This window comes from Brachycentrus maculatus, unplaced genomic scaffold (assembly GCF_059751285.1).
Source record: "Brachycentrus maculatus isolate JH-2025_06_01 unplaced genomic scaffold, ASM5975128v1 h1tg000033l, whole genome shotgun sequence".
In the NCBI taxonomy this organism is placed as follows: Eukaryota; Metazoa; Arthropoda; class Insecta; order Trichoptera; family Brachycentridae; genus Brachycentrus; species Brachycentrus maculatus.
Genome location: NW_028280787.1, coordinates 414,053 through 427,009, shown reverse-complemented (window position 1 = coordinate 427,009; position 12,957 = coordinate 414,053). Strand labels below are relative to the sequence as shown.

General features: G+C 35.0%; 1 protein-coding gene across 4 annotated transcripts in view; it reads left to right on the top strand.

Moving 5' to 3' along the window:
* The window catches only part of Cadps (calcium-dependent secretion activator 1), a 97,636-nt gene that overhangs the window by 13,296 nt on the left and 71,383 nt on the right, over window positions 1-12,957 (top strand). For all 4 annotated transcript variants that reach the window (XM_088273762.1, XM_088273753.1, XM_088273745.1 and 1 more), the window contains exons 2-5: window positions 6,819-6,881; window positions 8,034-8,229; window positions 11,016-11,091; window positions 11,702-11,869. In XM_088273762.1, the coding sequence (XP_088129888.1) occupies window positions 6,824-6,881; window positions 8,034-8,229; window positions 11,016-11,091; window positions 11,702-11,869 (498 nt within the window). In that variant the 5' untranslated portion in view covers window positions 6,819-6,823. The remainder of the gene's footprint in view (window positions 1-6,818; window positions 6,882-8,033; window positions 8,230-11,015; window positions 11,092-11,701; window positions 11,870-12,957) is intronic.

The following is a 12,957-nucleotide window of genomic DNA, read 5'->3' as shown; positions in this document are numbered from 1 at the left end:
TCAAGCTGTATTTCTGCAGGGGTAGACAAAGAGGATGGTACGCCACACTCGTCTGTTCTGACATAAACTCCTACCTAACATACATTTCATGAAGGTTTGTGCTAAAAAAAAACTTATCTCAGCCACATAAAAACTCACATATTAATTAACGACTCAATTTAAGGTGATTTTGTGTAAGAAATTGATGCGTGATTTTGTGTAAGACATTGATGCGTGATTTTGTGTAAGACATAATAAATGCGTGATTTTGTGTAAGACATTGATGCGTGATTTTGTGTAAGACATTGATGCGTGATTTTGTGTAAGACATTGATGCGTGATTTTGTGTAAGACATTAATGCGTAATTTTGTGTAAGACGTTGATTCGTGATTTTGTGTAAGATATTGATGCGTCATTTTGTGTAATACATTGATGCGTGATTTTATGTAAGACATTAATGCGTAATTTTGTGTAAGGCATTGAATCGTGATTTTGTGTAAGACATTGATGCGTGATTTTGTGTAAGGCATTGATGCGTGATTTTATGTAAGACATTGATGCGTCATTTTGTGTAAGACATTGATGCGTTATTTTATGTCAGCCATTGATGCGTGATTTTGTGTAAGATATTGATGCGTGATTTTGTGTAAGAAATTGATGCGTGATTTTATGTAAGACATTGATGCGTCATTTTGTGTAAGACATTGATGCGTTATTTTATGTCAGCCATTGATGCGTGATTTTGTGTAAGACATTGACGCTTGATTTTGTGTAAGACATTGATGCGTGATTTTGTGTAATACATTGATCCGCGATTTTGTGTAAGAAATTGATGCGTGACTTTGTGTTTCTAAACGCTTGTTTGAAATACACCACCGCACTAAATTATGTCCTTACCGTATTGATTATATTGTATTAAAAGTGCTGGTCGTATTGTTATAGCACTTGGGTTAATGATCGACTGGGAACACGACACACTTACTACTTATCTCGCGGTCATATCCGCACGCCAGGCGAGCGCTAGAGGTTGCCACGATCCGTTCGTTCAGAAGATCCGGATCACAGCGATCCGTTCACTGAGACCGGATCAATCGAACTGTAGATCATATTATTTTTTGGCATCTTAATATAGATGAAAAAATATATGGAAGTCTGGGCATTTACGGGGCTTACGACCGTCATAGGCTGGTTTATGTATACTCCAACTTAGTCCAAAGCAGACGTATACCAAGATTCCACTGTAAATTGATAGAAACAACATTATAAAAGTTTATATGAACAAAATACACAATGCAACAATAACTGTCTGCTGTTGGCTGTCTCTATCTCGCCTCCCTTCCCGGTGTTGTGTACCTTGTACACCTTGCTTCTAATAACCATCAATATCTCTATAAATATAATAAATACAAGGCTAAGATTTTAGGTATTCCTCCATAACATATTTACGCATTCATTTAAAAAATAATATTAATAATAATCAGAATTTATCGGGTAGATCAGAGGTATTTTGTGAATATCGGAAACAAATTCGCGTATAAACAGCGCGTGAAGAGTGTGCGGGAACCGCGACACACTATATTCGCATCTCACTCTTGCATACATGCACTGTGTAAGCGTGAGGAGATCAAAGCTCAATGTTCTCTGGCTAGCGGCTAGCGGGATAACGGCAGTAGCTCTTGGGCTTCCGACAAGATTGGACCTATGCTTGTTCCGCAAGCGTTGCCAGATGGTTTTTTAATGTTTTCAGCAAATAAATCTAAATTATTATAATTTTTGACTTCATTACTAATTAATTAAGGGATTTTTAAAAATTATTTTTATTTATTTAATAAAGATACATTTTACGTACAACATAATACATTTTCTAAACATTTATACATATGGCAAACTTTTAGTTTTAGATTCGCTGTGCCTCTCCAAAAAAGAGACTGAGCTCTTGTGCTTGGAGAGGGACTTACACTCATGGTTTAATGTTTTATATAATTAATGGTACAATAGTCTTTTTTATATTTTTTTTTCAAGATTTATACGTAATGGGCATTAATTATATCTTCTTTTTTTTAAATATCTTTGGGGAGTTTATTGAAATATTTGATTGCCAAATATTTGAAGTTTTGCTTAAAATATTAGCTATGAATGTCCGTATTTTTCGCTAATTTTTTTATTGTGTAGTGGCTACCCAACACCGGGACGCGCGTTTAATTTTAGCACCGGATGGGAAAGGTTGATAAAATTGTTAAAATATGAGGTTTTGTATCGACATAGCTGTGTAACATATTTCCCTGTTATTTCCAACCTCAATAGCATTATTTTCTCCATTTGACAGTCGCGTGTAGAGTTCACGTGACCAACCAAACCGCCCCTCGAGCATAAAACCAGTGATTGTCAGAATGATTAAATGATTACTTATTTTAATTGGCTCGCCAAACAAAGAAACTGAATCGAACAAATATAACAAAAAATCAACCATGTAGCTTTTAACACCTTCATTTCAACATTTTGAGTGTCAACAATTTTGAATTTCAACAACATCCAAATACTTGTTTACTAGATTTTGAGTGTGTCAAAACTATTCAAATTCTTGGAAGTTCTATATATGAACCAATTTAGAAACCTTGTTCTTGAATCACTAGAACTTCACTAGAGACATCTATTGTGAGAATAGTGTGGTTATCAATAATGGGTAGAATTGGTGAATGTTACACGTGTGTAAAGTGATGACTTAAACCAGCCTATGACAGTGGTCAGCCCCGTAAATGCCCAAACTTCCATATTCTTCTTCATCTTTGATGAGATGTCAAAAAATAATACGAAAATAACTGCTGGAATTGAAGAAAATCCAGATTTTGTGAACAAGTATTTGGACACACTCAAAATGGTGTCAAAACTGGTCAAATTATAAGCTTAAATGATAAAAATGAAAATGGTATTTTCTGGCGTTTCTCATGTGTGCGATTATAATCCAGGATTCGGACCTAACATACTATTATAAGAGTTTCTGCTCAATAAAAAGCTTATTTTCATCTCACCAATAGATGTCTTTAGTGAAGTTCTATTGATTCAAGAACAAGGTTTCTAAATTGGTTCATACATATATAGAACTTCCAAGAATTTGAGTAGTGTGGTTGTCAATAATGGGTTGAATTGGTGAACGTTACACGTATGTAAAGTGATGACTTAAACCAGCCTATGACGGTCGTCAGCCCCGTAAATGCCCAGACTTCCATATTCTTCTTCATCTTTGATGAGATGTTAAAAAATAATACGAAAACTTGTTCACAAATATGGATCATCACCAATTATAGGAATTATTTTCCTAGTATTTTTTGACATCTCAACATAGATGAAGAAGAATATGGAGGTCTGGGCATTAACAGGGCTGACGACCGTTATAGTCTGGTTTAAGTGATCAGTGATTGATAACCACACTACTCAAATTCTTGGAATTTGAGATAAAAAAAATACCCGTAAATGCCCAGACTTCCATATTCTTCTTCATCTATGCTATAATGTCCAAAAAAAAATTTGACAGCAATATTGTGGGATAACATCTTCATTTAAATATAGTAATAAAATACTTGTATTTTACAAATTTTGAGTATGGTATATTAACGTAAATATGACTAGTTTCTTTGTTTTCAGTTGTTTTTTTTAATAAAAAATATAGTGACACCAAAAAATGTTAGAACAAAACTTAGATCGAACGAAGATCGTCAAGATGTGCTGAATAGTTTTAAACAGATGGTTATAAGTCTTAAATTTTTAATTTTACGATGTGTTCTTCTTCTTCCTGGCTCCATCCCAACTTATCGTCTTTGTAGACTGTTGGGGTCAGCTCTCCTCGTCCCCAGGCTGTAGGTCCTTCTATCATGGACAACGTCACCTAGGCCATGCCTTCGAATCATGTTATCTTTCTGCAGCATCCATGATTTTTTGGTCTTCCTCTAGATGTCTTTTGAAGTAGATCTATCTCAATCGCCTGATTTACAATGTGTTCAGGTTCTCTACGTCATGTGTGCCCATACTATCTCAATTGCCTTTCCTCTTTAAATTTTACAATTCTATTTGTAATACTTCGATAATTCAAGTGTTGACCAAACATGCCGCATTCTTGCGGTACTAATTATAATGTGGTTTTTACCTTATACAATCTAATTTAGCGGTTTGACATTTATTAATTTTAAATATGTGGTCATTCTATAAGTATTTTTATCCATATATTAATACATTTTTGTCATTTGACTTTCAAAATGAATAAAAATAGTAGTAGGATCCCTCAAGGCTCGTAACTAGGTCTCGTAAAATAACGCGGATATCTATTTGCTAAAACTAACTAACCATCACGCCGCTTCCCCGTAGGGGTAGGCAGAGAGAATAGAACGCCAAACTACCCTGTTTGTGCGAACATTCTTCGCCTCTTCCACGTTCATGCATCTCCTCATACATACCCGTCGATTATTTCGACTCCTGACCCGGCCGCTTTCAAGTAATTGACATCCTTTATTATGCCAAGTTTTCATCGGTCTTCCTCTGCTCCGTTTTCCAACTACATTTTCCTCATAATTTTTTTAAACCGTTTTTCCTCATTCATACGTTCCACAAGTCCAAACTATCTCAACACACCTTTATAAATTTGATCGATAATGCTTTTCTCAGCTTTTCAATTCCTTCCTTATTTCACCATTCGAACATCTATCATCCATCGTTTTGCCGCACATTCTTCTGAGAGATCGGTGATATGTATTTAAAATGAAGTAATTATTTATCAAGCATTTATTTATCTGCACACAATAAATTTATCTTGGTTTTACCCTTTTTCGTTAAAATCAAAGCTCAAATCGCTCACTCATTTCAACAACGTCATATATCATAAAACTTGATTTTTCAGGAGATCGTTTTTAAAGTTTAAGAATATAATGAAATGTATGAAAAATAAATATCAAGCCACTTATTGAACTTTTTACTGTGCAACAGATCTTTTTAGGTAAAACCTGAAGGTTTTTTCTCCGTTTGAAAAATTTTAGCATTTTAAAAAAATAATTAAACAATACCTTTTCTTCAAAATGCAAAAACAACACTTTCTGCCCTGTAGCGAGTAAAGATTAAGTTAAAAATATGCTGCTTTTGCTGGGATATAGTACATTTTCTGGGCATTCCGAAAACATGCACAACTGAAAATTGACGATTTTTGATATGACGTTCTTGAAAGGAGTGAGCGATTTGACATAGTAGATTAGGCCAAGTTTTCCTCGTTCTTCCTCTGCTCCTTTTTCCAACTACATTTTTATCATAAATTGATTTAACCGTTCTTTCCTCACTCATTCGTTCCACATGCGCAAACCATCTCAACACACCTTTCTTAATTTTATCGATAATGCTTTTCTCAGCTTTGCATTCCTTCACCATTCGAACATCTATCATACATCGTTTTTCCGCACATTCTTCTGCGAGATCGGTGATATGTATTTAATATCAATTATGCAGATTACTCATCTGCATACAATAAATTTATCTTGGTTTTACCCTTTTTCGTTAAAATCAAAGCTCAAATTTTCAAAATGGGGCCAACATGACGACATTGCAGAGAATATTTTTGCTTTTCTGAGATTTCTCGGTCAGCGCGTCTGTTTTCGATATTCTTCGGGATTTGTCGCGAGACAATGCTCACCCTTCGGTATTTGGCTTTATATTTTATAGCCTAAAAACTGCGCAGATTCTTCTGTCAGATGTTGTTTTTTGCGTCACATAAATTATTTTCAGTAAGCAATAATTTATTTACCGCTCCGATAGAATTTAGTTCACAAATAAATTAATAAAAATAACGAAAATAAACTAATTTTTTACTAGGTCATTGATAGTTGTCCGTTGAGTAATGCGCTGTATGAATGATTTTATCAAAGAAATCTATATTAGCAATATTTTGAGTGTGTCCAAATACTTGTTCCTCACATACTAATAAAAAAGGTTCTGCTCAATAAAAAGCTTTTTTTCATCTCACCAATAGATGTCTCTAGTGAAGTTCTAGTGATTCAAGAATAATAATAATAATAAACCCTTATACGCACCCCAATGGTGCATAGGGCACTGCGTCATATAAACGCAGTGTTATCTTGATCGTTTACACATGAAGGAAAGGTGATCAGCCCTCCTCTTCAGGTACCAGTCCAGGGTAATATTGAATAAATATTACAGTGAAAAAATCACTCATATTTATTTTACCCCCCCTGGGAATCGAACCCGGGTCCTCCAGAACGGTAGCCGAGCGTGCTGACCATTACACTACGGAGGCGGACAATATATGTATATATATATATATATATATATATATATATATATATATATATATATATATATATATATATATATATATATATCTATATATATATATATAAATATATATATATATATATATATATATATATATATATATATATATATATATATATATATATATATATATATATATATATATATATATATATATATATATATATATATATATATATATATATATATATATATATATATATATATATATATATATATATATATATATATATATATATATATATATATATATATATATATATATATATATATATATATATATATATATATATATATATATATATATATATATATATATATGTATATGTATATTTAATATTTTGTTTTACGGCCCGGTGCAATATGTAATTTCTAAAATCTGGCCCGGCTGCTAATAAGGTTGGCCACCCATGGTTTAAAGTGATCCGACATGGTGGTTTTGTCCACATATTAAGAAATGCCAACATATTATATTATTGTATATTAAGAAGCTTTTTATTTTTGATTACAGACACAATGATTGACCCCAGTTCGTCGGAAGAAGACAGCGATGACGAGCACAAAAAAACCCAGGGTGAGTTCACAGCCAAGTTCTGACATCAATTTTGAAGTCGATTAGTCACAGGCGCTCTTAAAAGTTCCTTCCTTTGTTGGCCCGATTCGCTTAAAGTTTTATTGTGTCTCGAGAAAACTCGGCAGTACTTTCGTAGTACTGTGAATGGGCTAATTAAATCTGGACAGAGTTGACATGCTTCCCAAATCTTGCCTCGAGAATTGGCAGAACTCTGCAACCTTGACGCGTTCGGATTTCATAGATTTTTTATTATTATTTTATTTTATTTTTATTTCTTTATTTAGCTTATATTACATTAAAAACAAAATGTTTTTTACACTTCGCTCACTCATGTTTGTTCAGCTGTGCATGTTTTCGGAATGCCCAGAAAATGTACTATATCCCAGCAAAAGAGGCATATTTTTAACTTAATATTTACCCGCTACAGGGCAAAAAGTGTTGTTTTTGTTTTTTGAAGAAAATGTATTATTTAATTTTTTTAAAATATACTAGTTATTTTTCAAATGGAGAAAAAACATTCAGGTTTAACCTAAAAAGATCTGTTGCACAGTAAAATGTTTAATAAGTGGTTTGATATTTATTTTTAATAAATTGTACTATATTTTTAAACTTTAAAAACATTCTCCTGAAAAATCAAGTTTTTTGATTTATGACGTTCTTGAAAGGAGTGAGCGACTTGTGTCCAGGGGTCAAATAAATATAATTGATTTCTTGAAAGTTTTTCGCAGAAACTTTGTGGCACATTTCATAAAGTTTATAAATTCTATTTTATAATTTATAAATTTTTTCACACCCTTATCCGCACCCCAATGGTGCATAGGGCACTGCATCATATAAACGCAATATTATCTTGATCGCTAACACATGAAGGAAAGGTGATCAGCCCTCCGCTTCAGGTACCAGTCCAGGGTCATATTGAATAAATATTACAGTGAAAAAATCACTTACATTTATTTTACCCCCCTTGGGAATCGAACCCTAGACCTCTAGAACGGTAGACGAGCGTGCTGACCATCACACTACGGAGGCGGACAGTTAGTTAGTTAGCTTACAATAACCCTCAAGAAGGGTGAAAAGCCATTAAAAATAATAAAAAAAGAAGATTAATAAAAATTGTGTCCATTTTGAATGGGTGTGTGTTCCTGTGTGCAGGTGCAGGGCACAAGCATCACGCCCGGCACCGCGCGGAGCCCGCCGCCGCTCCCCGCGCCGCTGCGTCGCCCGCTCGGGGCAGCATAGCGGCCGGCGCCGCTCACGCGCCCGCCCGCGCCCCGCCGCAGGCCGCGCCTCAGCCGGCCGCGCCGCGCGCCATGCCGCAGCAGCTCGCGCCGCCTACCCACCAGCCGACGTGAGTAGCTAGCAACCTACGCACATGATTGAGTAGAGCCAGCTAAGGAAGGTAACCGAGTCCAGATCGAACCTGGGTGAGGACCTCTCCGACATCGGATCCATGATAGTTCATAAGTTTTCTCACGAGAGGTGGTATCATACATCGCTCACTCCTTTCAAGAACGTCATAAATCAAAAATCGTCAATTTTCAGTTGTGCATGTTTTCGGAATGCCCAGAAAATATACTATATCCCAGCAAAAGAGGCATATTTGAAACTTAATATTTACCCGCTACAGGGCAGAAAGTGTTGTTTTTGCATTTTGAAGAAAAGGTATTGTTGAATTATTTTTTTTAAACATACTAAATATTTTTCAAAGGGAGAAAAAACCTTCAGGTTTTACCTAAAAAGATCTGTTGCACGGTAAAAAGTTCAATAAGTGGCTTGATATTTATTTTTAATACATTGTATCATATTTTTAAACTTTAAAAACGTTCTCCTGAAAAATCAAGTTTTTTTTATTTATGACGTTCTTGAAAGGAGTGAGCGATATAATAAAATTATTAAAGGACATTGGCACCACAAACCAAGGTAGGACACAAAATGCCGAACCCTCTTCTAGTGGAACGGAAGTCCTGTTGACGACAGTCAGCAGTCCGGCTTCTCCTGAGGAGTGCAACGTGGTTTCCTCCCAGCAATGAGCAAATGCTGACAAGTTCCTGATTGGCGCACATTAGATTATTCCTCATGTTCCCAACACACATTGAAATACAACATATTTTTACTAGAAGAAACACAAATCCACAGTGATCAATAATATAAATCTTGTACATACATGTAATAAGCAAGGTAAATAATAAATTGAACTCCCATAAAAAAAACGGGTTCAGAAACTATTTCAGATATTGTACACACACAATGGTGCATAGGGAACTGCATAATGCAAACGCAGTGTTATCTTGATCATGAACACATGAAGGAAAGGTGATCAGCCCTCCGCTTCTGGTACCAGTCCAGGGTAATATTGAATAAATATTAGAGTGAAAAAATCACTTATATTTATTTGAGCACCCCTGGGAATCGAACCCGGGACCTCCAGAACGGTAGCCGAGCGTGTTGACCATTACACTAAGGAGGCGGACTTCAGATATTGTACTTGACTTAAAGTACTTCTAGCAAGAATAACCTGGGTGCCCTGGACAAATTTCTGCCCCAGCAGCTGGCGTGAGTAGCCATCTGCCCATACATTGCTGTGTGACTGATTGGTCTCCACATTGGGGAAGGTAACTAAGTCCAGAAGCTATTCCAGAAATTGGATGAATAGTTCTTCTAGGAATAACCTAGTCAACCCTTTGAGGACGGAATAAAAAATATTTTAGTTACTTACTTACTTATAACCCTTATCCGCACCCAATGGTGCATAAGGCACTGCATCGAATTGACACGGTGTTTTTCTTGATCATTACTTACATGAAGACAAGGTGATCAGTCTTGCGCTTCAGGAACCAGTCCAGGGTAATATTAAATAAATATTACAGTGTAAAATCACTAATATTTATTTTCACCCCCCTGGGAATCGAACCCGGGACCTCCAGCACGGTAGCTAAACACGCTGACCATTACACCATGGAGGCGGACATTTATATTTTACTTAACACATTTTTATTTCTAGAAATTATTTACAAATAAGTGTTAACAGAATTTAACTGAAAATTGTGCACACAGATTGATCCAATATTTATCCCTCAACAAAATCAAAAATACACATTGTGTGCCTGGTGGTTAGCAACAAAAAACATGTTTTACAAGGTATAAATAAAAGCATTTATTCTTGAAAATATGAGGTAATGATTAAAGAAAACACTTCGTTTTTTACCACTTGAGTTTTATTATAGACTACATGTTTCAGAAGTTAAACTTCCATCATTCAGGTCTGTATAATAACTAAAATATAAAATTGTTCTATAAATGAGGAGAGGGGAAATTAAGGGGAAGGGGTTAGTCAAGGAACGGAGTTTGAAAACAAAGGAAAAATGGAAAGCAATGGTGAAGAATTTTGAAACAATATAATATTTAATAAATTATTATTAGAATTCAGGTTTTTTTGTATTTCTAAATTTTCAAGATAATTCATAATTTGGCCTTTATATGGAACAAGGTGTAATAATTTTAATTTATGAGAGTGAAATGAGTGATAAGTATCTATTATATGATTTGCAAACGAAGTGTTTTCTTTAATCATTGTAACATTTCTTACCACAAAGTTAATGCCGAAACAATAAATAAAATATGAGGTAATATATTTTAGTAGTATTATGACTATAACTCACCTGTCTTTTGTTTATTTCATTCAATAACCTTAAAAATTGATAAACTAAGATACAGATAACCTATAAATATCCCGAGATGTGCACATCGCCACAATGAAAAGTCTGAAATAAGCTTCAAGACAATAACACCATCATGAAATCCATACAAGCACTATTTCTGTTAGGCAACACATATTGCACTATGGTTTTAACTAGAAACCTGTAGGCACTTAGACAATTTATTTTAAATTTGTTGGTAGCAGCTGTAACCAGTTGTCCTGAAAGGGTTAAGTGGAAAATAGACCGAGCTCATTGAAAGCTCCCACCGCACTCCCAGATCTGATACAGAATCATCTAGGCTTCCTGGCAGACCTCTCGTGCAAACCAATTTTATTTTATGAACATGTTGCAAAAATGAATGTTATTTTAGTAGGAATATATTTTTTAAATGCTTCTTTGCAAAACCCTGTTACATTGTTGTTTTTCTTAATTTCAGTGGACCTCAACCATTAGCTCCTTCTCCGAGTCCATCAGCAGCAAGTCAGTCGGATAAAGACAGCCAAGACCCACAAGTAAGTTTATCGAAACTACTTACACACGAAGTTCTATATATATAAAACAATTTTGAAACATACTAATAAAAGAGTTTCTGCTCAGTAAAAAGCTTATTTTTATCTCACCAATAGATGTCACTAGTGAAGTTCTAGTGATTCAAGAACAATATTTCAAAATTGTTTGATATATATAGCTTTCAAGAATTTGAGTAGTGTGGTTGTCAATAACGGGTAGAATAGGTGAATGTTACACGTGTGTGTAAAGTGATAACTTAAACGAGCCTATGACCAGTCTTCAGCCCCGTAAATGCCCAGACTTCCATATTCTTCCTCATCTTTGATGAGATGTCAAAAAATAGTATGAAATTTATGATTGTTTTTTAATTTTTTTTAAAAATAAATATGTAGATATAATTTTATCTTCATTTAGGCTCTTTAGGCATAGCCTGCGTTAAACCGTAATAATAACATGCCAAAATACTTACAAGCTGACATTGAATCATTATTCTTTCATAAATGACAGCGTCTGGTGTTTTGAAGCCGCTTTCTACTCAATTGGACCTGTATTTTCTCAAACCTCTCAAGAATTATTCTTTTATGTATTTAAAATGGGGTAAATTGTTTACAGGAAAGAGCAGAAAGAGTGGAGGAAGAACGGAAGCGAAGGTTGCAGCTGTATGTGTTCGTGTCTCGCTGCATAGCGTACCCGTTCAATGCTAAACAACCTACCGACATGACCAGAAGGCACACCAAAGTGACTCCGCATCAGCTGGAAACGATCCAAGCCAGGTTTCAGGTACTGTCAACTGAGATATTAGGGTTCAAATCTGAGCGAATTTACAAAACACTATCATTCACGTATGCCTGTGAGAGCTTCCAATGATTTTTTTCTAAGGGTACCGTAGAACTTTGAACTTTGATGTGTTACTTGAGGCCAGTACAAAAAAGAGATTTAAGTCTGTATTTGGTCCACAATAATGAACGTATCGTGACAATAAGTGTCACCTGTCAGGGAAACAATGAATCATGTTGATACGTTCATTATTGTAGACCAAATACAGATCTACATATTTTTTGTACTGGGCTCAAGTAACACATCTAAGTTCAAGTAGCCCCGTTCTACGGTATTCTGAAACCTCTAGTATCTGCCAAAAGCACCAAGAGAAATTCCTCAGGAGTCATATTGGGCCTTCTTCAAAAACTCTAATATATATTTTTATGTCTACCTAAGTAGCACAGCGGTTTGTGCATTCTGATACCGTTGTGGAGGTCCCGGGTTCGATTCCTGAGTGTATTAAAATAAATATAAATCCCTACTTCGTCAATATCCTGGTACTTGGAAAAGAGGATTGATCAACTTGCCTTCATGTAATTTATAATCAAGAAAATAATTGTATCACTGCGCTGCAGTACTTTATGCACCATTTCGGCACTAATTCACCATTTAGAGCACCATTTAAACTAGTCTATGAGAGGTAATGAGCCTTGTGAATGTCCCAACCAAATTATTCTTCATCTATGTTGAGATCATTGTTCAGTGTGTACAGTTTGTATATTGTTCAATCTTTGGATCAACCGAGAAATGAACACTCGTACATCATGGCCTAGGTGACGTTGTTCATGATAGAAGGACCTACAACCTGAGGACGAGGAGACCTGACCCTAACAGTCTACAAAGACGATAAGTTGGGATTGAGCCAGGACGAACAAAGGCTTATTGCTAAAAAGCAATGTCCTCCAACCAACCAAAAACATACTAGTTATATTGGTCAAAACGTTTGATACCTTATATAGCTGTTTGCAATCAGAGGGTACAATAGTACTTAAACATTAAAATATTGTAAATCACAAATTGATGATAATAAGGAAGGCAAAAGAAAAAGG